General features: G+C 49.8%; 3 protein-coding genes across 5 annotated transcripts in view; 1 reads left to right on the forward strand and 2 right to left on the reverse strand.

The window, feature by feature from the left end:
• Dnajc17 (DnaJ heat shock protein family (Hsp40) member C17) overlaps nt 1–1490 on the reverse strand; it is a 33676-nt gene extending 32186 nt beyond the window's left edge. The window contains exon 1 of the mRNA XM_042275964.2: nt 1361–1490. Within this exon, the coding sequence (XP_042131898.1) occupies nt 1361–1438 (78 nt within the window). The 5' untranslated portion in view covers nt 1439–1490. The remainder of the gene's footprint in view (nt 1–1360) is intronic.
• A 33-nt stretch (nt 1491–1523) lies between these two features.
• Nucleotides 1524–8861, forward strand: Zfyve19 (zinc finger FYVE-type containing 19). 2 transcript variants are annotated; one of them, XM_006979208.4, is made up of 11 exons: nt 1524–1841; nt 3245–3366; nt 3523–3573; nt 3897–4015; nt 4464–4609; nt 4975–5083; nt 6889–7098; nt 7490–7569; nt 7838–7936; nt 8038–8165; nt 8253–8861. In XM_006979208.4, exons 1-11 carry the CDS (start codon nt 1788–1790, stop codon nt 8329–8331), a joined length of 1197 nt encoding a protein of 398 aa, XP_006979270.2. In that variant the 5' UTR covers nt 1524–1787; the 3' UTR covers nt 8332–8861. The 2 variants fall into 2 exon arrangements, with proteins under 2 accessions (XP_006979270.2, XP_042131897.2); XM_042275963.2 differs by lacking the exon at nt 1524–1841 and adding an exon at nt 1866–2043.
• A 1066-nt stretch (nt 8862–9927) lies between these two features.
• Ppp1r14d (protein phosphatase 1 regulatory inhibitor subunit 14D) lies at nt 9928–22579 on the reverse strand. Of its 2 annotated transcripts, XM_015997890.3 has the most exons (5): nt 20854–22579; nt 19144–19208; nt 10638–10721; nt 10423–10455; nt 9928–10227 (listed from the first exon to the last, which is right to left on the reverse strand). In XM_015997890.3, exons 1-5 carry the CDS (start codon nt 21109–21111, stop codon nt 9990–9992), a joined length of 678 nt encoding a protein of 225 aa, XP_015853376.2. In that variant the 5' UTR covers nt 21112–22579; the 3' UTR covers nt 9928–9989. The 2 variants fall into 2 exon arrangements, with proteins under 2 accessions (XP_015853376.2, XP_006979268.2); XM_006979206.4 differs by lacking the exon at nt 19144–19208 and having other exon boundaries at nt 20854–22571.
• Nucleotides 22580–23488: the final 909 nt, after the last annotated feature.

Here is a 23488-nt window from a genome sequence, read left to right on the forward strand (position 1 = left end):
AACTGTACAGGGAAATGAGATGGAAGGGGCATGAACCTGAGCTATGAATCAGGGGACCTGGCTTTTAGTCCTCCTCACAAGTCTGTCACTAAGGAACCTCTCTCTGCTGTTTGTTTTGTGGTTTTTGTTTGCTTGTCTTCTTCTTCTTCTTCTTCTTCTTCTTCTTCTTCTTCTTCTTCTTCTTCTTCTTCTTCTTCTTCTTCTTCTTCTTCTTCTTCTTTCTTCTTTTTTTTTTTTTTTTTGGAGACAGAGTTTCTTTGTGTAGCTTTGGTGCCTGTCCTGGATCTCGCTCTGTAGATCAGGCTGGCCTCGAACTCACAGAGACCCGCCTGGCTCTGCCTCCTGAGTGCTGGGATTAAAGGAGTGCGCCACCGCTGCCCGGCTTGTTTTGTTGTTGTTTTTTAAAGATTATTTGTTTATTATGTATACAATGTTCTGTCTGCATGTGTGCCTGCAGGCCAGAAGAGGGCACCAGATCTCATTACAGATGGTTGTAAGCCACCATGTGGGTGCTGGGAATTGAACTCAGCACCTCTGGAAGAGCAGCCAGTGCTCTTATACTGAGCCATCTCTCCAGGCCCCTTGTTTTGTTTTTTAAACATGGTCTCTGGAGTCCAGGTTGGCTAGAAACTCCTTACACATTATAGTCAAAGATGACCTTGAACTCCTGATCCTCCTTCCTTCTCTCCCCCCCCCTTTTTTTTTTTTTGACAAGATCTCAGGTAAACCCAGCTGCGCTTGCACTCTACAAGCTGAAGTTGGCCTTGAACTCCTGATTCTCCTCTCTCCAGTCCCCAAGGTTCGCACCACCATGCCCAGCCAGGTGGGCATTACTTTTTATCTGATGAACTGCTCTGCCTGTTAGAATTACCAGCACAATCCAGGAGTAAGTGACAGGAACCTCAAGTCCATCTTGATCTGTCTCACCCTGGGCACCCTGACCAACACTGAAAATAAGTGGAACGCCAAATCCAGGGCAGGAGGGGGTGAAAAGCCTAGACAGCTGACTTTTCTTCTCTCCCAGGCTCCACCGGAAGTTAAAGCAGCTAGTTTAGAAACGGAAACGAAACACCTCCACACACAGGTAAAACAGCGTGCAACTGCGGCTGCGCAGGCGCAGAAAAGCAGGCCTGGCTCTGGGATTCGAACCGGCCTGCACACACTGTGGCGCAGTCGAAAGGTTCTAAGCCTCAGTGCCTCCCTCCCTAACGAGGTCCTTAAGCCTGTCAGGAAATGCCCGGAGGACCCCCTTTTTAGACATTAGGCTGGGACTCGCTGCCGGTCCAGTATAGGGCGGAGCCTAGAGAGCGGGGACCAGGCGCGAGGACCGAAGAGCTGCCATGCCCGCTCAGGTTCTCACCTCTTTGTCTGCCGCCTTCTCCTCAATGCCAAGCAGCGCGTATAGATCCATTTGTAAGAGCTCTTTAGTCACCGCCATGGTTCGCGCCGCGACCGAATGGGTACTACAATTCCCAGGAGTCTGTGCGCGCACTGGCTGGGGGCCGGCCCAACGGCGCTAAGGCCCCTGGGAATCGGCGCGATCCGGTTGAGGTTTGACTGACTATGGAGGAGCGCGCCGCGGAAAAAGAACTACGACTCCCAGCATGCCACACTCCGCGGCCGCCCGCGGGGTGGTGAGCGGAGAGAGTCAGAATTCCCCCCGCGCAGGGCGGCGGCTGCATGGCGCGGGTGGGCGTGTAGAGCTGGGCTGCGTAGGCTTGAGGGTCTGATCGGCCTACGCTGCGCTGGTGAGAGGCTGTCCCTCGGATCTGTGGCGCCGGGTCGCCATGGAGAGCAGGTGCTACGGCTGTGCTGTCAAGTTCACCCTCTTCAAGAAGGAGGCGAGTGTTCTCCTAGAGAGCTGGAGGGCCAAGGGAGGACGCGGGGCGAACGGAAGAGCACGGGACTTGCAGGCCAAAGACCCAGCTTGGTGTGGTTTTGACGAAGTAACCCCGTTAACATTTCTGTAAAGTGGGGCGAATGCCCACTCGCTTTCTGGGTTAAGATGATGGTATGATGAGATCCAGGGAGATGGCTCTGCGGGTAAGCGCACTTGCCGCCAAGCCGGGATGACCTCAGTTCGAACCCCAGGAAGGAGAGAACTCCCGCAAGTTATTCCCTGATCTCCACACACGTGCCATGGCATGCACATGTCCACACACACACTCACAAAGAAATAATGTAATTAAAATAAAATTTTAAAGGGGTTTGGTGAGGGGCTGGAGCTGAAAGCACCCTAAAATGATAGTGTATTACTGTCAGGTTCCAAAAGCACACTTTTTTTTTTTTTAACCGCCCAGTGAAGCATCTGCTTCCTGCTTCTCCATTCTCTGCTTTTCTCCATCTCGGTCGTTTAATGTCCTGTGACCGCTGTGTGTCACACCGTGCCCATTACTCTCTGTTCTGAAACCTGCCTCATAGGCAGCCTGCCTTTACCCAGGTTAGATTACAATTATTTCCTCTTTCTCCCAGGGCGCAATGGAAAGGCCTTCTTGTTCTCAACACAGACTTACCAGGTCCTCCTTGTAAGCTTCTGGGGAGACAGTGGGAAATAAGTGGGATGAATTCATGATATGCAGGACTAGAGCACTTCAGGAGCGTGAATTTCAGAGTCAGGGTTCAGATTTCAGCGGCCCTGTCTTATGCACGAAAAGACCTAAATTGAACAAGTCCTGTAATTTCTCTGGCCCCTGTTAAAATAGAGATACTAATGGTGGGCATCAGGATCAAATATGATAATGTGTGTAAATTATGACAGTTAGGTCAGATGATGGATTTTAAGGCCCAAGCTGTGTGCCTGGTACACACTAAGTACTTAATAACTGAAGCTATTGTTACCACCCTATCCTGAGCCAACCTCCCGCCCCCATCTTGCCAGAGCAGAGAAAGCATAGCATCTGCACTGGGTCTGATTCTCCTTTGTTGACTAGCCAGCGACCTGACTCCCAGGGCTCTGTTTGTCTTCATTGTTCACCCCCGTGGTAAGACATTGAAAATGGTAGAAAGCATGTGAGTTTTGCCTGAAATTTTATCTGACTTGAAGAAGACCCTGAAAACCAAGGAATTGCTGTGCCCTCTCCCCCTCTCTCTCCCCGGACCCTAGGGATCCCACTGCTCTTCCTTCCTCCAACATCTGGTCACAACTTCAATTTCTTCTTTCTGTGAGTGCTTACTTAGAGAGTCCCAGAGAAGAGCCGATAGGGGTGGGTGAGAGATGGAGCGTCCTGCTTCGTGTTTCTTACAGTACGGCTGTAAGAACTGCGGTCGGGCCTTCTGTAATGGCTGTCTTAGCTTCAACGCTCTGGTACCTCGGGCTGGCAACACTCAACAGAAAGTCTGCAAGCAGTGCCACGCAGTCCTGACCAGGTGAGAGAAAGGCATGGCCAAGGGTTCAGACAGACACGACAGTAAGCATCTGAGCAGGCCTGTGGCCTTGTGGTCCCTGGCCAGAGGCCTGCCTAGGAAGTATTTGGGGTAGAAATCACTGACGATGGGACTTCTCACACTACATTTCCTCTCTAGAGGATCTTCTGACAATACCTCCAAGTGGTCGCCACCTCAGAACTACAAGAAGTAAGTACTGACAGCAAAGGACAAGGACCCCAGCAGCAGGACCCTGGTCCCCAGATCACATGGGTGCAGGCTAAAGAGAATGCCCACCTCCGGGCTCCTGGCTCCCTTCTCAGATTCTGAAAGCAGCTCATTAACCTGTTCTCAGAACAGGCATTTGGGAACTCTTCCCTCTCAGGCAGACCTTCAGCTGGTCAGCTGGGCCTGGCTGCAGTACCACATAAATAGAGGCCCCAGACGATGGCCTCTTGAGGCCCCAGTTGATCTGGATGGGTGCCTTCAGCCTTCCCCTTTGCCTTAAGAGTATCTACCTCATGTCCTGCCAGGCGTGTGGCAGCCTTGGAAGCCAAGAAAAAGCCCAGCACTCTCCAGAGCCAGGGCCTAACTCCACAAGACCAAGCCATCGCTGACCGCCTGGCGCGGCTCCGTCAGGAAAACAAGCCCAGTGAGTTGAAGTGGGCAGGGGTGTTGCTGGAGAGCTTCTCTCCAGGTTCCCCAAGCCCCGCAGTCCCACAATCCACATATAAAATAATCACTCAGACGCTTATATCACTTATAAACTGTATGGCCGTGGCAGGCTTCTTGCTAACTGTTCTTTTATCTTAAATTAACCCATTTCTATAAATGTATACCTTGCCACGTGGCTGGTGGCTTACCAGCGTCTTCACATGCTGCGTGTCCTGGCGGTGGCTGTAGTGTCTCTCCTCCTTCTTCCTGTTTCCCCAATTCTCCTCTCTCCTTGTCTCGCCTATACTTCCTGCCTGGTCACTGGCCATCAGTGTTTTATTTATATAGAGTGATATCCACAGCACAGGGGGACCTCAAAGGCACAGGGCAGGCCTGGGGTCTGCGCTGCCTCTGGTCCTTACAAGCCCTCTGCTTGCCACTTACAGAGTCGGTGCCCTCCCAGGCGGAGATAGAGGCTCGACTAGCCGCACTGAAGGGTGAAGTCCAGGGCTCCGTCCCTTCCACGGAGGAGGTGGAGAACCGGCTTGCAGCATTACAGGGCAGAGCGTTACCTTCTCACGCCGTGAGACCGGTGAGTGGCGTGGCGTGGGGAGAAGGGTTTCCTAGGGCAAGCACCCTACAGAAGCCCAGCTACATGTATGATCATGATGTGCTTTGCAGGAGTTAGTAAGGCCTCCCACCCCTACCTCCTGAGCCTTAGGTCTGCCTTCAGGCCACAGAACAAGTGCCCAGCAGCAGGACTGAGTACGTCAGCAGAGAGTGGATACTCAGTCCTGCTGGGAGCTGCCAGACCTCCTCACCTGGGTGGACCTGAACTCATCCCTTCCCGTGGGCTTCGAAAACTCCTCAGCAACCAGCCCCGACTCAGACTTCTGGACTTCCGGTGTGGCCTTCCCCACACCCCTGTCCCCCACTGAGGCCCCCTCCTCCGCACAGGCACACCAGGCGCCAGACACCAGGACCCAGGCTCAGCAGACGCAGGATCTGCTCACACAGCTGGCAGCTGAGGTGGCCATTGATGAAAGCCGGGAACGAAGAGGCCCAGGTAACCTGTCCACTTGGCTTCTGCAAAGTCCTGCCCTGCCTCTCCCGCCCACCCTCTTGGGAGGTGACTATGAGTCAGAGAGTGGTCGTCAGCACTGAAGAGCTTCTGGGTACCGAGTGCTTGCTCCAAGGGGAGCCAGTGTAAGCCTCTCGTACCGGCTCTACAGTTAGATGGGGCACCCCAATCCCACCACCTTACATGAGTTCTTTCACCCGTCTAAATCTCTCTAATCTGTAAACTCAAGCGGTGTGATAAAACCTATCTGGTAGAAGGTGGTAGAAGCCATGGGGAATAAGCGGAATAACACAGTCAGTGCCTGGCTTGTATGAAGTTCTCAGTGTTGTCTGCAGTGAAGACCCGATAATGGGTACGGGGCTTACAGGAAAAGAGTTAAGTTCCGGTCGCCTCCTACTGCCAGCCACATTCAACCACTGGCTACCCACGTGCGCATGCGGCAAACATCACGGACAGCATGAACCTGGGGCATGCATGCTACGGAGTGTTCCCGACATCACAGGGGACTCTTTTCTTTTCTTTTTTTTTTTTTTTGGTTTTTGGTTTTTTTTGAGACAGGGTTTCTCTGTGTCGCTTTGGAGCCTGTCCAGGACTAGCTCTGTAGATCAGGCTGGCCTCGAACTCACAGAGATCCGCCTGCCTCTGCCTCCTGAGTGCTGGGATTACAGGCGTGCGCCACCACCGCCCGCCATCACAGGGGATTCTTGGACAGTGGTATATGGAGGCTCCAGAGCAGTTTTCCAACTCGGGATGATTTTTTACCTCTGGGGCACTTTTGGGAATGTTTGAAGACATTTTTGTTACCACAGTTCACAGGTGCTCCTGGCGTCTGGTAGGTGGAAGGCAGGGATGCCGCTGGGCACGCGATTGTGCTGTTGTCTGCTCCCCACCCCTAAAAGAGAACTGTCCCCTTAAACGTGCCCCAAGAACTAAGATTGATACACTGCATTATAGACGCAGTCTCAGATCTGACGGAGGACTGTTGTTATGTATAACGGAAGAAACAGACCTGGTAAGCTTAGGTCACGGGCACACAGCCCTTAACTGGCAGGGATGAGCCTTCTACGTAAAGCTATTCTTGCTTTTGTTTGTTTTATTTTATGAGATGTGTCCTTGTGTAGCCCTCATATAGCCGGCCTCAAACTTGGATGACCACGAACTCCTGATCTTCCTGATTACAGGAAGTCCTTTCAGGAGTGCTCCGTCATGGCCGACTTGCTTTTAAAGCTCCTGCTCTGAAACTCTAAACTAAAGGTGACCATGTCAGAGCCACGTCCACTCTGATCAGATTTCTTCTTGCCCATTATCTACGACTGCTGCTTCCTTCAGGACCTCTCGCTGTTGCTCCCAGAAAATGTTAATTGCAGCCCAGAAAGACATAGACTAGCTAAGCCTTAGCCCCCCATGTCTGAGCCTTGATTCTGAAGGCCTAGGATAGCCACCCTATATTAACTGGGTGGCTAGGGGTTGATGCATTTGAAAAAGCACAACTAAAATTACTGGTCTTGCCAGGCATGATGGTACACACTTGTAATCCTAGGAACTGTGAAGCAGAGGCAGGAAGATCGAGAGTTCCAGGCCAGCCTGGACTCTATAGCAAACCCCCATCTTTAATTAAAAAGATCAAAATAACAAAAAAAATTACTTTATATTTGGAAAAATGGAAGAAATAGTAATTTTGTTTATAATATAAGCCTAGTACTGGGCAAAACAATTGATACTGTATGGTTAGAAAATCGTTGAGAAATGGGTTCTGGAATTCTTCTGCCTTCCTGTCTTACCCCTTCCAGTGGCCTCCCTCCAGAATGACCTCAACAAGGGAGGTGAAAGGAACCAGCACACAGATTCCCAGGGGTGGGCCAGCCCAAACCTGGACAAGGAGAAGAGCAGGTTGCTGGCCGAGGCGGCGGTTGAGCTACGGGAGGAGAACACGAGGCAGGAACGGTTCCTGGCTCTCGCCAAAAGATTGGCTGTCCTTCAGGGACAGGACCCCGACAGAGGTAAAGGCTCAAGCCAGCCTCCTTATCCGGGCCCCTGGCCAAGGCCTGCGCCACCCCAGACCACTCTCCCTGCCAGTGCTGACACAGGTACTAAGGGTCCCTGTGTGCCAAAGGATCTGTCGTGCCCTGTGCAGAGCCCTGAGATGTGACGGGGCAGAGCAGGGTTGAGGACTCGGAGGCAGCCGTAAGAGGCGGTGGGACCTTGGGTCTCTTCGGGTGCTGATGCTTCTCTACTGCCCTGCGTGTCAGGGCTGACGCTGGGGTAGGGAGGCAGCTTGATTCTCAGCTCTGAAATAGGCGCCCCCAGGGGAGCAAGAGTTCCAGAAGGCAGGACAGCCGTCTGGTGAGACCTCTCCCTCACTCCTTCCTCTGTTCCCACCCCTCATTCAAGTGACCCTCCAGGACTATCACCTGCCAGACAGTGAGGAGGAGGAGGACGAAGAGACGGCCATCCAGAGAGTCCTGAAGCAGGTAGCCTGTTACCCACCCCGTTGACCTGCGCTGCCTCTGCCTCACTGCTGAGCCAGCTGTCTGCTCTCACTCACTGGCCTCTAGGGCCACGTGAGTGGACATTCCACAGCTCCAGTTTTAGTTGGGCTCCATATTTCCTCTCTCAAGAAACCAGGAAGATACAGCAGGAGTTACGTAAAGGGTGAAGAGCTGAGAAGTTAGGCCAGAAATGCCAGGAGGGGAGCCTGGGCTTAGAGCAGGAAGTAGTTCTCTTCCTCTGTCTTCACAGCTCACTGAAGAAGCTGCCCTGGATGAAGCAAGTGGCTTTAACATCCCCGTGGAAGCAGCTCCCCGACCCCGGGCCCAACCCAGCAGGGCAGAGACTGAGGTGAGAAAAGCCCCACACAGGCGTCGCCACACTTCCCACAGCCTTGCACCTGGCTCGCTGCTCATCTGTACTCGACTTCCCCCATTCCTCTCTTCCTGAAGACCCAGTCTCTGCCTCCTGGGCCCCAGGCTGAGGAAGAAGAGCTCCCTTGGTGCTGTATCTGCAATGAGGATGCTACCCTGCGCTGTGCTGGCTGCGATGGAGACCTCTATTGTGCCCGCTGCTTCCGGTGGGTACGGGTGGAGCGTTCTAAGGGTAGATTGATCTTGCCTGGAGGGATGCCAAGATCTCTGCCATTCACCCCTTTGCTCCCCAGGGAGGGCCACGATAACTTTGATCTTAAAGAGCATCAGACTTCTGCATACCGCCCCCGAACTGCTGGCCGAGAACACTGAGGAAAACCCTGATGACCTCCTGAGGTGGCAATGCCATGGCAGCCAGCGGGCTGGCATGGCCACCTGGGCCTAGTCTCGGCATCCAGTGGGAGAGCAGATTTGGCTCTACCAATGGTAAACACATCTCTTTTGAGCTTCACGGTCCTTGTAAGGAAGAAAAAGTCCATTGAAGATAATGACTCGCTGGGTGGTGGTGGTGCAGGCCTTTAATCCCAGCACTCAGGAAGCAGAGGCAGGTGGATGTCTGTGAGTTCGAGGCCAGCCTGGTCTCCAAAGTGAGTTCCAGGAAAGGCGCAAAGCTACACAGAGAAACCCTGTCTCGAAAAACCAAAAAAAAAAAAGAAGAAGAAGATAATGACTCTTAGAGGAGCCAGAGGAAAGGAGGAGTAAGGGCCTTCCTCCTAGAGGCTGGCCTGAAACTGAGAGGCAGATGGGGAAAAGCAGACTGAACCTAAGGAGGAGCCCGGAAACCTGGTTCCAGGGCCCAGCCCTGGCCTTTAGTCGATCTAATAAAAATAAGTTGTTCAGTCGTTGGCCCCAGATTTGTTTGTCTGTACTGGGGATTGAACCCACAGTCTTGTACATGCTAGACAAGGACTCTACCACTGAGCTGTAGCCCTAGCTCCAGACTCTTTTTATTTGTGAGTTTGTTTCTGGCAGTACTGGGTATTGAACCCACACCTTATACATGCTACACGCATGATCTTCCACTGACCTGTACCTCCAGGCACCCAACACCATCTATATCCAGAATCCTGTGGCCCCTGAGCCCGAGGCCTGTGAGAGGTGCTAATAACACAGGAGCTAGAAGCAGATTCCTGTGGAATTCATGAGAAGGTGTAAGCTCCCAGCAAGGACAGTCCCCATCCTGGTGGTCTCATGCCAAGTAAGTATGAATATTCATCTTAGTGAATTGTGCCTTCTCCTCAGGACAGCTCAGCTTAGCCATAAGACCCTTCCATGTAGGATATCTGTCTCTCTAGTACTTAAGTAGTGAATGTAGGAACACTGTGTACATGCCCTGCTTCCTACCTTGATCACAAAGGACCTACCTCCTGGCTCCTGTCCCATCTTGCCTTCCTCAGAGATCCAATATCTGTCTTCCAACAACTTTGCCCAACCCCTGGCACTCCCTTTCACTCGACATATCCTCGGCTCTGTCCTTCTTTTCCACATTCACTAAGGCGGAGACTGATGTGGGTGAGTACCATCTAGAGATCCGTGCTACACTGTGAGTGGAGGAGGGGTCAACCTCCTTGAATGCTCCAGATCCAGCGAGGTGCTTCCTGTTGCCTCCTCGGTGAAATTCAAAACTTATCTTTACCAGTTGGGCCCCTCTTGTTGGTGATGCCAGGGGGCTGTGTGCTTTATGCACACGGCCTCTGGGCCTCACTCTCCCAGTCTCTTCAAAGCCAGGCTGTGATCTCCATCTTTGAATTCCCAACACCTGTTGGCATTGGGGGTGGGATGCGAGTGGTAGGTGGATGGATGGATGATGCGGGCACAGCCAAGGCACTTAGGATGCTCGTCTTCCAAGATGTCACTTCCCTCTCCCTTCCCCCAGCATAGATACACACCACACTCCACACACTCAGCTGGTCTCCTAAAGTTTTTATCCTGGCTGCCAAGGGAAGCATTAGGCACCAGCCACAACTGACTCACAGAGAGCCCAGCAGAGAGAGCCCAGCAGTAGCTGCACACACACTTGAGCTGTACAAGTGTCTCTCCTTGTCTTCGGCATCCCTTGTCTGTATTGAAGACCTTTCAGCCAGCATCCAGGTCAGGGCTGAGGCTACAGAAGTTCTGTCGGCTACAGTGGTCTCTCCAGCATTATTTCGAAGGCCTGCTGAGTCTCCGAAGTCTCTTGAGTTGACTGAGCAGCTCAGAGATAAAAGGCTGAGGGAGAAAGAGCAGTGAGATGAAGCAGGAACTCACAGTTACCTTGCTGCTCTCCCCAATCCATCTTGGAATGTCCCCCAGAGCAAGAAAAGGCAAGAGTTATCAAGGGCCAAGCTTTCCTTTCAGAGGCTCCTCTTATCCTAGCCGCCCCCATTAGGCCTCCTCCCACTGCAGAAGCAGAATATGCCTTACCTCTCTGTCGGAGGGGCAGTCTTGGAGAATGGCCTGGGTGAAAGAGAGCCAGGTGAGCCGAGACCTATGACTTCCCCACAAGCGCCCGTCAGCCTCCCAAGATCCCTCCCCTGTAACTTGGTTCTCTGCAGCTGGCAGTTGGCTCAGTTGGCTAGGGTGCTGCCGGAAGTCGGTTCATGACACCCAGGGAAGCAGGCCCCAGGCTCCCAGCCTACCTCCAAGTGAGTCCTCTGCTCCTCTGTGGATAGTTCCATGAGAGCTTCCAGATCAATCTCGGGCTCCGAAGGAGCTTCTTGACCCTAGTTCAGAGTAACGGAGAGATCTGACCATCTGGTGCTAGAACGGCAGTTACTGTCAAGGACTTGCCCGTCTCTACCTTCATCTGCGGTCTTCCATAGTGATCCCCTCCTCAGCGTACTCAATGCCAATTGAGGATTCTGTCCAATAAGCGTTTACTCAGCACCTACGATGTTCTACCCAAAAGCGGGAAGAGATACTCGGGAAGAGTGACTTCCCTTGTGACTGCAATGTCAGTTCTTAGGCGGAGGAAAGCAGATCATGAGTCCCAGAGCAACCTAGACTTCAGAGGGAGACCTTGTCTCAGACAGGAGGGAGACTGGCTGGGGAGAGGCTCAGTGGATGAGGGCACTGGCTGCTCTTCCAGAGGACCTGAATTAGACTCCCAGCACCCACATGGAGGCTCACAACTGTCCGAGTGTGGTGATGGACACCTTTAATTCTAGCACCTGGGAGGCAGAGGCATCTCTTGAGTTTGAGGCCAGTCTGGTCTACAGAGGGAGTTCCAGGACAGCCAGGGCTACACAGAGAAACCCTGTCTAAAAACAAAAACAAAAAAACCCACCAAAACAACAAACAAACAACATAAAAACTCCCCCAAAATAAGATGGGAGCTTGGGAGCTGGGCGTGGTGGTGCATGCCTGTAATCCCAGCATCTGGGAGGTAGAGGCAACAGGATCAGAGTTCAAGACAACCCTTGGCTATATGGCCACTTCAGTGCTAGTCTAGGCTACATGAGACCCTGTCTAAAGGGCATGGGAGAGCTAGAAGAGACTGGCTGCTCTTCCAAAGGATCCAGGTTTGATTCTCAGGACTCGCACTGTGGAAGCAGAGAACCAGCTCCCACAAGTTGTCCTAGGATCTCTATATGTGCACCTCAGATGTGTAGATACATACAAATAAATAGATGTTACTTACAATTTAAACAGGCCTGGGGCATGGCAGTGAGTGCTTGTAATCCCAGCACTGGAAAGGTAGAGACAGGTAGATCTATAAGGCTTGCCTCTGGCCAGCCTGGCTTACTTGTGAGTGTCAGGCCAATGAAAGACCCTGTCTTTTGGTGGGGGAAATGCCCAGTGTGGTGGCTCAGCCCATTAATCCCAGCACTCAGAAGGCAGAGACAAGCAGATCCCTGAGAGTTCAAGGCCACCGTGGTCTACACAGCTAGCTCCAGACCAACTACAGCTGTATAGTGAGAAACTCTCAAAAAAACAGCAAAAGGGCCGGGCGGTGGTGGTGCACGCCTTTAATCCCAGCACTCGGGAGGCAGAGGCAGGCGGATCTCTGTGAGTTCAAGGAGTCCTCGATAGCCCAAGACAGCCCCTAATTTGCTGTCCTTCTGTCTCAGCCTCCTGAGTCCTGGAATTATAGGTGTGTGCCACCATACCTAGCTGGGTATTTTATAATCATCGTTAAAAAAGTGTGTGTGTGTGTGTGTGTGTGTGTGTGTGTGTATGTGTGTGTATGTGTGTGTGTGTGTCTGTGTGTGTGTGTGTATCTGTGTGTCTGTGTGTGTATGTGTGTGTGTCTGTGTGTGTCTGTGTGTGTGTGTGTGTGTATCTGTGTGTCTGTGTGTGTGTGTGTGTGTGTGCGTGTGCGTGTGCGTGTGTGTGTGTGTGTGTGTGTGTGTGTGTGTGTGTGTCTGTGTGTGTGTGTGCAGGAACACATGATGGGATCAGAGGACAGCTTGTGGACTTGGTTCTTTCTCTCCTTCCACCACGGCTTCCCGGGATTCAGCTCAGGTAACCAACCTTGCTCAGCAAGCACCTTTACCACTGACCCACCTCGCCGGCCCCGTCTGTGCTTTTCTTTAGTGGCTTCAGAATTTCTCTTTGTCCATTTGACTATTTAATCATTAGGAATCTGCCTTTCCACAAGCACGCGTCTAACAGCTGCGGTGAACTTGGCACTATGAGCTTGGGAACCTCAGTGAGCAAAGATCTTGCCTTCACACAGCCTCCATATTATCGGCAGTTAATGAGTCATCGCATAAACAGATAGGAGGCCAGATCGGACGGCACACCAGTGTAAGCCCAGCACTTACAAAGCTGAGACGGGGGGCTGCTGTGAGTACGAGGTCGGCCTGGATTGTATGGAGAGGACCAGACCCACCAGGGCTACATAGCAAGACCGTGTCTCAAAACAGAAGGGAAACTGGTAACAACAGCAGCAACAAAGCCAGACACAACAGCAATTCAGTTACATAATTTGTTTAAATTAGGTTAAATAAAAAACATAACAAATGATAGCAATTCAATTACATAATTTGGTTAAAGGTAAATGTTATTTGGGAACTTCTTGGGTGATGGAAATGTTTCTTACCTTGGTGGTGGGACATTTTATAAAGGGTAAAACACACTGTATTTTTATGATGTCAGGGCACATTTTACTCTATGTCAATTTATATTCAATAAAGTTGGCTTTGTAAATTACAATAAATAAAACAGATCAAATGAAGTAGTAAAACAGAAAGGAACCCTCATCACCTCCCTCCTCCTCTCACTAACAGGTAACTAACAGGTTAACACTGTTAACACTTGGAGACTTCTGCACTTTTTCCAAATCAGTATTGCTCGAGTTACCCCCTTTCCCCTAAACTCTAGACCTGCCCACTTCACGTCTTCCATTAAGAACTCATCTCATTCAGCGCTCACACACTTTATGTCTACTTATTAAAGGCATGCTGTGTATCAAAGATGACGATGAGTCTTAGGTCCATAACAGCAAGACAGACAGACAACATGATCTTGCCCTTGAAAAGTCAGTAGACAAGTGAAAGCAGTTACAATAGATGGTGACAAACAGATGCCTTGATGAGAGATCATAGGAGCACATGGGAAGGAATGCTCACCAAAGATGGGGGTCAGGGAGAGTCCTGGAAGGAAAGAAGCATCCTCTACGATCTAGAGAGTAAAAACCAGCCGGGAGAGGGCTTGCCTAGCATGCACAAAGCTCCAGTTCAGTCCCCAGGACCAGCATAAACCCAGCACACCTGTAATCCCAGCACCTGGGAGGTAGAGACAGGAGGTCATCCTTGGCTACTAAGCCTGAAATGAGACCCTGTTTCCAAAGTAAATAAACAAAAAAGCAAACTTTACAAAATCCTTATGCTTATGCTCAGGGGGAGTGCCAGGACTAGATGATTCTCATAATGTAGGTAACTAGGAAACTGCACAGAATGTACAAACAAAAGTCAAATGTCAGAGCACACCCTGTAGTCTCAGCACTTGGGAAGCTAAGGCAGAAGAATTGGTGGAAGCTTTAAGCTAGCCTGGGCTACACAGAAGGTAAAGGGCAGCAAGGGCCACACAGCAAAATTCTTCTTAAAAAACAAACAAACAAACAAAAAAAAATCCTGGTCATTCTTGGTGGCACACACCTTTGATCCCAGCAATCAGAAGGCAGAGGCAGGCTTATCCTTCAGGGTTCAAGGCCAGTCCGGTCTACATAGTGAATTCTAGGCTAGCCAATGCTACACAGTGAGACCCTATCTACGGGGATGAGGGAGAGGTGCAACGAGATGGCTCAGCAGATAAAGGCACTTGCCACACAAGGCTGATGACTTCACAGTAGAAGGAGAAAACCAATTCCCAGAAAGCTGTCCTCTGATCTCTACATGTGCATGAAGACATGTATGAGTCTACAGTCAGACACAAGCCTCTCTCTCTCTCTCTCTCTCTCTCTCTCTCTCTCTCTCTCTCTCTCTCTCTGTCTTAGTTAGGGTTTCTATTCCTATGAAAAAAACACCATGACCATGGCAACTCTTATAAAGAAAAACATTTAATTGAGGTGGTGGTTTATAGTTCAAAGATTCAGTCCATTGTCATCATGGCGGGGAGCATGGTGGTGTGCAGGCAGACAGGGTGCTGACTACATCTTGATCAGGAGGCAACAGGAAGTGGGCTGTGACACTGGGAGTAGCTTGAGCATAGAAGAACTCAAAGCCCGCCCCCACAGTGACACACTTCCTCCAACAAAGCCACACCCCCCAATAGTGCCTTTGGGGGCCATTTTCTTTCAAATCACCACCACAATAATAATAATAAAAATAAAATTAAAACCGGGCAGTGGTGGCGCATGCCTTTAATCCCAGGACTGAGGAGGCAGAGCCAGGCAGATCTCTGTGAGTTCGAGGCCAGCCTGGTCTACAGAGCGAGATCCAGGACAGGCACCAAAGCTACACAGAGAAACTCAAAAAAAAAAAAAAAAATTAAATTAAATGTCAGGCATGGTGGTACATACCTGTTACCCCAACACTTGGGCTAAAACAGGAAGCCAGCCTGAGCTACATCATGAGTTCCAGGCCAGTCTGGGCTACAGAAGGAGATGATGTTTCAAAAAAAACAAAACGTGCTGGAGAGATGGCTCAGTGGTTAAGAGTATTGTCTGCTCTTCCAGAAGATCTGGGTTCAATTCCCAGCACCCACATGGTGGCTCACAACTGTTTGTAACTCCAGTTCCAAGGGATCCAACAACCTCTTCTGGCCTCTCCAGGCACAAGACAGAAACACTCATACATATAAAGTAATACAAGAAAAAAAATTGAACACTATTTTCAGATATTTCACAATAAGGATCTCGGGCCTGTGAGTCCAGAAAGAGAAGAAACAAGGTTTCTTCCCAGAGGATCCACACAAAGCACAGTGGTGTCCCTGAAGCCATGTGACAGCGATGAGACCTGGAGAAGGCTGAGGCAGCTAGAAGTCACTGCACTAATTTCTGAGTAAGGACAGTTATGTAGAAAGAGCTCGGGCGATGGGCAGAAGGGACTCTCTTGAGTCTCTGCTCAGCACTAAGATGCACACTCACAACCAACTGTGAGCGGCTGAAGGCCCAGAGGGGGGCAGTTCTCAGGCCTAACACAGGACTGGACACAAATCGAGTCTGAGCAATGAGCTGAACAGTCATCGTTGATCGTACAGAGACCTCAAAAAGGTCACTCTACCCTGGGAGGGCCAATGATTTCCTGGATTAAAGGCAACTTTGCATTAATCCCATCAAAGCTTAGAAACAAGTGTCAGATCAAACTGTGCCACTAGTAACTTTACCATCAATAGAATAAAACCCAACACTACCTGAACAAAGTGTTTTTGTTTTTGTTTTTGTTTTTTGTTTGTTTGTTTGTTAATGCAGCTACTTGAGCCGGGGCAATGACTCAGAAGTTAAGAGCACATAGTGCTCTTGTAGAGGAGGTAAACTCAATCCCGAGCATCCACACTGGGCAGCTCAAAACTGCTTGTAACTCTAACTCTAGAGGATCTTATGCTCCTGGCCTCTGAGGGCACCAGTATTCTTGTGCATATACCTACACAGAGTACACAGAGACATGTACACAACTAAAAATAAAAAATAAATCTTAAAACATATCCAGCTACTTGACATTCAATTCACAATGCCCAGAACCCAATGTCTACACCTAAAGATGGGTGTAACTTCAGTGGTGGAGAACTTGAATAGCAAGTGAGAGGCCCTAGGTTTGATTCCCACTAACACACACACACACACACACACACACACACACACACACACACTCACTCACTCACTCACATATATACATACATCACTAATTGCAGAAATGATAGATAGATTTCCCAGGTAGGGAAATGAGAAAAATAGAAGATAAAATCCAAATTAAACATAGGCATGTTTAAAATGTTAGTGCTCCAGACAGCGGTGGTGCACACCTTTAATCCTAGCAGTTCCAGATGCCTGACTTGACTCTTATTTTATTTTTAGTGTTTTGATACAGGGTCTTATATGTAGCCGTGTTTGGCCTAGAATTCACTATGCAGTCCTGTGAGTTCGAGACCAGCCTGGTCTACAGAGCAAGATCCAGGACAGGCACCAAAAAAACTACACAGAGAAACCCTGTCTTGAAAAAAAAAAAAAAAGTTAGCACTCAGAAAAGCTGAGGCAGGAGGATCAGGAGTTCAAGGCCAGTCTGGAGAATTTAGCAAGCTTCTTTCAAAATGTAAAGTTAAAAACTGGCCATAGGGTGGCTGGAACGTAGCTCAGGTGGTGGAATGGTTGTGCAGTATCCACAGACGCTGGGCTGAATCCCAAGAACCGTATAATTATCCACAGATGCTGGGCTGAATCCCAAGAACCGTATAAACCAGGCATGGGGACACAAACCTGCAATCCAGCACTCAGGAGCTAGAGCTTGTAGGATCAGGAGTTCAAGGTCACTCTCAGTTCCACAGAGAGTTTGGAGCCAGCCTTGGCTACATTAGATGCTGTCTCAAAACAACAAAACTCAGACGGATGGACAGACAGCTAGATAGGGTTAAATGGATGTAGCTTCGTGGTAAAGTGCTTGTTTTGCCTGGTATGCATGAAGCCCTGGGTTTAACTCTTCAGTACACACAGAAGTAATAATAATAAATTAGCTGGTTGGCAGTGGCGCACACTTTTAATCCCAGCATTTGGGAGACAGAAGCAGGCAGATCTTTGAGTTCCAGGACAGTCAGGGCTATACAGAGAACCCCTGTCTCAAAAAGAATTAAAAATTAATTAACTAAAATGCCAATAAATTAATAAAACATATAAAATGGTTGGGTGTGGTGGCATATGTCTATAATCCCAGAACTCAGGAAGCAGACGCAGGAGGATTGCTGGAAGTTTGAGGCCGGCCTGGGCTACATAGTGAATTCTAGACCAAACACGGCTACATATAAGACCCTGTGTCGAAACACTAAAAATAAAATAAGAGTCAAGTGGGGCATCCGGAAGTGATGATATTTTAGTAAAGGCTTTATTGGATGGGATGAACCCCACATTTAATTCTGAAAAAAATAAAAAAGGTTAGAGAAGACAGCCCAAGAGGTGGATGCTGAGTGGGATGTGGAACCCAGCCTGGTCTGCAGATCATCAATCATTCTGAGTGAGTGTATCAGCATTTCAGAGGGCAGGGGAAGAGCCAGGGCAAGATGGCACATGCCTATAACTCCAGCTACTCTGAAGTCTAGAGTTCCGGGCTAGTTTAGGCTACACAGTCAGACCTGTGGTGACATTTTGTGTATGCTCTAACAAATAAAGCTTGCCTGAAGATCAGAGGGCAAAGCAAGTCACTAGTTAGCCGTAGAGGCCAGACCGTGGTGGCACACACTTTGTCAAGCTGACAGTACATTTTGAAAAGTATTAGTCTTAGTATTATCCTGTGTGTGATGGGATGTGTATGCCATGGTCAGAGGATAACTGTGCGGAATTGGTCTTCTCCTTCCATCTTTACTGGGGTGCAAGGGATCAAACTCAGGTCATCAGGCTTGCGTGGTAGCACCTTTACCTGATTAGCCATCATTGACCCCAACGATACTTTTAATTTACTTGTGTATTTAGTGCTACTCAGGATTGATGTGAAACCCAAGGTCTCACACATGCTGAGCAAGTGACCTACCTACACTGACCTATACCCCCAGCTCTTTTGTGTGTATTTTTTATTTCAAGATAGGATCTCGCCGGGTGGTGGTGGCGCACACCTTTAATCCCAGCACTCACTCTGTGAGTTCGAGGCCAGCCTGGTCTACAAAGTGAGTTCCAGGAAAGGCGCAAAACTACCCAGAGAAACCCTGTCTCAAAAAACCAAAAAAAAAAAAAAAAAAAAAAGATAGGATCTCACTAAGTTACCCCAGATTTAAAATGTCACCATCTCAACAGGAATGTGTTCCAGCTGTCACCAGGAAAATCCATTATCATGGACACTGCAGGAAGAAAATATTTCACTCTCGGTCAACGGTGTCTCCTGCTGATATGCTCATTAGATTTAACCCTAGGGCGGTGGACAGCAACCTGAGTCAGAGCGCTCCACAGACCTCAGGGCACTGAGTGGTACAGGGAATAGGAAAAGTCAGTAAAAGTATTGAGTGTGGACAAATCCTTAAGGAGCCTGACGTGAAGTGAAGACCTAAGGGATAGAAATAGTGTCTGAGCCGGTTGTTAAACAGGGGTCTCCTTAAATGTACAGCCGATTACGTCCCTGCCTAGGAGCCAAATCCTCAGGTAACTTCTAGAGAACAGAAGCTTCGGGGCCCCCAGACTGTGTGCATCCCAGATTTAGTTCCCCACAGACCCCAGGCCAAGCTACACACCCAAGGGGACACTGGTCCTCTGAGGACATCCTCTGAGTGTCATCAGATTAACAAGTGTCACCTCCTTGTAACCATTCCCAACGGTGCAGCAGGACAGGGTGGGCAGGACAGAGCCAGGGCGGTGGAGGGCACTCGGAAGGCAGAACCGAAGCTGAGCAAGTTCAGACTTACCTTGACCTCTGTCTAAGATGCCCAGCCACCTGGAGCTCCCCAGGCACTTAGCTGCTTCCTGCTGGCACTTTTGGACAATTGCCATGGAAACTACAGGCCAGGTATTTTCTGCCGGTCCAGTGTTATGGGTACTTGACTGTGCACCCCCCCCCCCTCCATCTTCACCTTGTAAAACAAGGTTCTCTGGCTGCACTTTTCTCTGTGGCCCGGCAGGACTTGCCCTGAGGTGTCTGAAATATGAGACTTTTCATGCACGCGCACAAGACACCCTTGGAAATGGAACTGTAGCCAGTGGGGAGGGGCCGGAGGCAGTAAAGTGGGGGTGGCGGGAGGTGTCCGGCAAAACCACAACAGATGGGAGACCAAGAAAGTGCTCCCCTCTAGCTCCCAGCTCGGGCATCTCTCTACCCTCTACAAGGAGGCTTAGGAGGCTTCAGCAGACGAGAGCGAAGGTGTCCTAAACGGCCACAGGATACAGTGAGCTGTAAGACTGACCAGACCCCATCTGCCCATCCTTTCCTATTCCCATAGCAGGACAGCCTCCTCGCTTGCAAGAATCACAGGCCCTAACACAGGACCCAAAGAAGGAAAGAAGGGAGTGGGGTAAGGAGGAAGGGAGGGAGGGAGGGAGGGAGGGAGGGAGGGAGGGAGGGAGGGAGGGAGGGAGGGAGGGAGGCTAACAAACACTCTTGTGAACAAAGAGAGCTGGTCCTGTGGGTTAATCTCCTAGAACGGACCATGCCCAATGCTTGAATCCGCTTTAGTAGATCTAAATTCTCACTGGCTGTTCAAGTCAATGCCCAAAACCTCGGGGGTCAATTTATACTCCTAGTCCCATGGCTTCCTAGCTGTATGACTTTGAACAAGTCACTTGTGGATCCCAGGTGGCCTTGAATTCACTAGGCAGCCAAGGATACCTGTGAACTCTTGACCCTCCGGATCCCTCCTCCCCTAGGAATGTGCCACCATGAACCATGAACGCAATGCTGGGGGGGGGGGGGTGTCAAAGCCAGGGCTTCATGCACACACTCGACCAACTGAGCGCTCCAGCCCTAAGTCTCCATTCTCTCAGCTGTAAGACCTGATGGAGGGGTGGGAGGGTTAAATCAAACAATGCATGCCCGGGCTTGCACTGTGGTTAAGAACTGTTAAGAGGTCAAAATGTTATTCTTGATGAATCAGTTGCTACCACTCTGGGATCAGAGTTGATGGGGTCTAAGTCAAAGTACTCCCTTCTGTGACCAAGGACAAGACCCATCCTTTCCCAGGCTGAGGCTGAAGAAAGGCAGTCAGAGGCACATGTCAAAGCCAGTGGGGTCATGGCATCAGTGATTCCCCTGCCTGTTCTGTCTAGTTCTGCATTGCCTGTTCTGAGGTAGTTACTGTCTCATGTAACATCTGTGCTGGCAATATGGTACACGAGACAGTCAGCACTTTAACCATGTCTATGGGACATGGGACCTAAATTTTATATTTCACCTCATCTTAATTCATTTAAAGCTGATAGCCACAGTATTGATAGGGACCGTACTGAACAATGCATATAACTCTATGCAAAGATGTATAGAAGATGCACAGTAGTCTGGCCAAGCATTTACTCTTCAGCCGTCATTTGAATCACAGTCTTAGCAAAGAGATAGATCAGATAGATAGCCCATTGTATAGCTCAGAAACTGAGTCCAGGCAGTGTTAAAAGGCCTTTTCCATAGCACAAAGGGGTTAAAGACTTTTCTTCCGTCTGAAGAAGGAGCATGCTCCATGACAGCATCTCACATCAGCCCCCCAGCTCCCCTGGAAGTCTCTAAGAAAGCTCTCTGGATCTCAGGACCTGTCCCCAGGTCCACAGTCCCCGGCAGACTCCCTCAAGCTACCCACCTGGAATAGCTCCTGAACCTGAGCATCTACCCACTGCTCCATCTCCAGCCAGCGCTGCAGATGACTTCGGTCATACTTCACCGTCAGCCGGCTGGGTCTCCGGGACCTGGGCAACTTAGAAATGTCCAAGTGAGTCTTTGATTCTGAGTCTGTGGATGATGTTCTCCTTCTCTTCTCAGAAGCCCAGTGGACCTTCTTGTCTGGGTTGTCTCTGTCAGGGTTGGGAGATGTACAGGAAGCAGGACTTGAGGACAGCATGGACAGACTGGACTGGGCCAGGAGCTGGGGGAAACTGCCAGTGCAGGCCAGGGCACAGAGGAAAATGAGGGGACAGAGAATGCAGGGAGAGGCCCACACGGAAGAAAAGAGATGGGAAGAGGGCCAAAGCTCTTGGGAGGGGCAGGGGTCAAAGATTAATTGGGCTTTGTTTAGTGCCCGGAATGAGTCTCCCGGCTTCGCTCTGCCAGCCAGTGGCAACCAAATCCCGGCCTCCTTTCTGCAGCTGCTGAGGCCCACAGAAACGTAAACCTCAGACAAGCAAAGGTCAAGAGGCTGCCAGGCCTTGAGAAGAGGAAGGAAGGAGCCTGTGAGTCCTGGGGGGTGTGGGGCTCCCACCTGTCTTCAGGATAGCTCTAGAACGTGACTCAAGTCACACATCTCAATCCCCTCAGCATCCCATCTTCTTGGAACTAACTGGTCCACTGCAGGCCTGAGCAGCTGTGGCCAGACAATTCTGGTTCCTGCAGGAGAGGGATTCCTGCCCGGAGTGAGGCACCGCCAAGGGTAATCTCAGCCAGTGGATAGAGTTGGCAGATGGCTACCTCTGACCCCTGGCCCCGGGCCCCGTGTCTGGGTGTGTCAGAATTTGATCTGCTGTCCGCTCTGCTACTGTGATTGTTAAGGCAAATTTATGCAGGCTGGCCTACACTGCACGTTATGATTCTTGAGGCATGTTTATTGTCATGTGACCCTCCCCTGATTCAGCTTCTTCCTGATACAAGAAACCTGCAGACCTAACTTCACACGGGCGTTAAGACTCAGACTGCCATCTAAACAACATGCCATCGAAAAAGAGAGCACTTTCATTTATTCAGTTCTTTATAAAACATTTTTTTTAAATAACTTAAAGTTATAGAAGACTGGGTTTTTGTGGTTTGTTTTGTTTTGTTTTTCTTCTTAATAAACAGCTCAGAAAGACAAATAAATGGGAAAAAAGTTTTTCTCCATTCTCCAGATGTAACTACCAACTCCTACCATCATTTTTGGATTTAGTTGTCTCGAAATAATGATTGTCCTCTAAATAATGATTGTCCTCGAAATAATGATTGTCTTTTTATGTGATTTTGTGTGTGTGTGTGTGTGTGTGTGTGTGTGTGTGTCTGTCTGTCTGTCTGTCTGTCTGTCTGTGCTGGGGATGGAGCCAAGGCCTACATATACGGGGCAAACACTCTACCACTGATCAATAACTGACTGAATCCTGGCTGTGCCTGCTGCTTTCTGTGTATGATCCTGTGTGTCAGTGTGTCACGCCACAGCAGATGTGTGGAGGTCAGAGGACAGCTCTCCTCCCTCGTTCCTGAAAGTCTCTCTCACTGCTGTTTCTAGGCAGTGTGCACTCCCAGCTAGCTGGCCTATGAGCTGGGCCCTTCTCCTGTCTCTGCTGCCGCGTCGCTGATAAGAATGCTGGGACTGCACCTGGGCAGCACTGGGCGCAGCTTTCCATGGCTCCGAGGACTGAGCTCAGTCATCCAGCTCACACGGTAAGCACTTGATGCACTGAGCCGCCTCACCAGCCCTATTTCATTCCTTCCTTCCTTCCTTGCTTTCTTACTTTTATTTTTTGAGCCAGGTCTCATGTAGCCAGTGTGTTGTGAGGAGCAGTCCCAGCGGCTGGGCAAATGGGAAAGCAGAGCGGGCAGTCATAGGTCCAAGAAACCTCCATCCAGGGTTCTGGATGCAGAGCGCTGGGAAAGCCTGTTTTGTAACAGCACCAATGTTGGTTTTTAAATAATAATAATAAGCTTCTCCTCCTCATGCACACTGACACAGACAGGGCCCTGCTCTCTCTCAAGTTCCAGAGGACCTCAGGATCCACTGCCTTGTCACCAATTCCAGAAGAATGAGGTCTCACCCCACAAGCTTTTCTCTTCCTGGTTCCCTCTTCTAATTAACTCCTCAGCTAATTGTTACAGGATCACCATAGAGCTGGAGTCCAAGGACCATCAGATATACCCAGGTGGTAAGGAGAGGAACAGTCCAAAGGTATTTACACCCCCAGACCCAAAAGTGTCTGGGCTCTGCAAAAATAGACTTTAATATAACAATCTATTACTGTTAAATGCTCTCAATAATTGATCACCTGTGTCTCCTGGATTTTAAACTAATAAAGGAAACAGGTGTCTTAAAATAATCTGTCTCTGATAAAGCTTATCTCAGGTGAAAATTAAAAACATGTTCCAATCTCTCTCTCCCTCTCTCTCACTAACACTAACCAATATAAGCAGAGTACTAAACACTACAATGTCATGTCATGGTCACCAGCCCAAGACTTTAATTTTCTCATTGGCTGCTCCTTAATATGTTCAAAATTTTTCCAAGCTCCAGAGAATCCACCTGGACAGGTCAGCAAGCTCTG

This window comes from Peromyscus maniculatus, chromosome 4 (genome assembly GCF_049852395.1).
Source record: "Peromyscus maniculatus bairdii isolate BWxNUB_F1_BW_parent chromosome 4, HU_Pman_BW_mat_3.1, whole genome shotgun sequence".
Lineage (NCBI taxonomy): Eukaryota > Metazoa > Chordata > Mammalia > Rodentia > Cricetidae > Peromyscus > Peromyscus maniculatus.

Bases quoted from the DNA above. Each gene is read 5' to 3' on its own strand.
- Ppp1r14d (XM_015997890.3), bottom strand. From the start codon at position 21,111: ATGCTGTCCTCAAGTCCTGCTTCCTGTACATCTCCCAACCCTGACAGA. The intron at 10,722-19,143 runs GTGAAGATGGAG...ACTCTGAACTAG, and splicing joins AGAGAACCTTGTTTTACAAG to GGTCAAGAAGCTCCTTCGGA. The intron at 10,228-10,422 runs GTAAGGCATATT...TTTCTCCCTCAG, and splicing joins ACTGCCCCTCCGACAGAGAG to CCTTTTATCTCTGAGCTGCT.
- Zfyve19 (XM_006979208.4), top strand. From the start codon at position 1,788: ATGGAGAGCAGGTGCTACGGCTGTGCTGTCAAGTTCACCCTCTTCAAG. The intron at 7,570-7,837 runs GTAGCCTGTTAC...CTGTCTTCACAG, and splicing joins TCCAGAGAGTCCTGAAGCAG to CTCACTGAAGAAGCTGCCCT. The intron at 7,937-8,037 runs GTGAGAAAAGCC...CTCTTCCTGAAG, and splicing joins CCAGCAGGGCAGAGACTGAG to ACCCAGTCTCTGCCTCCTGG.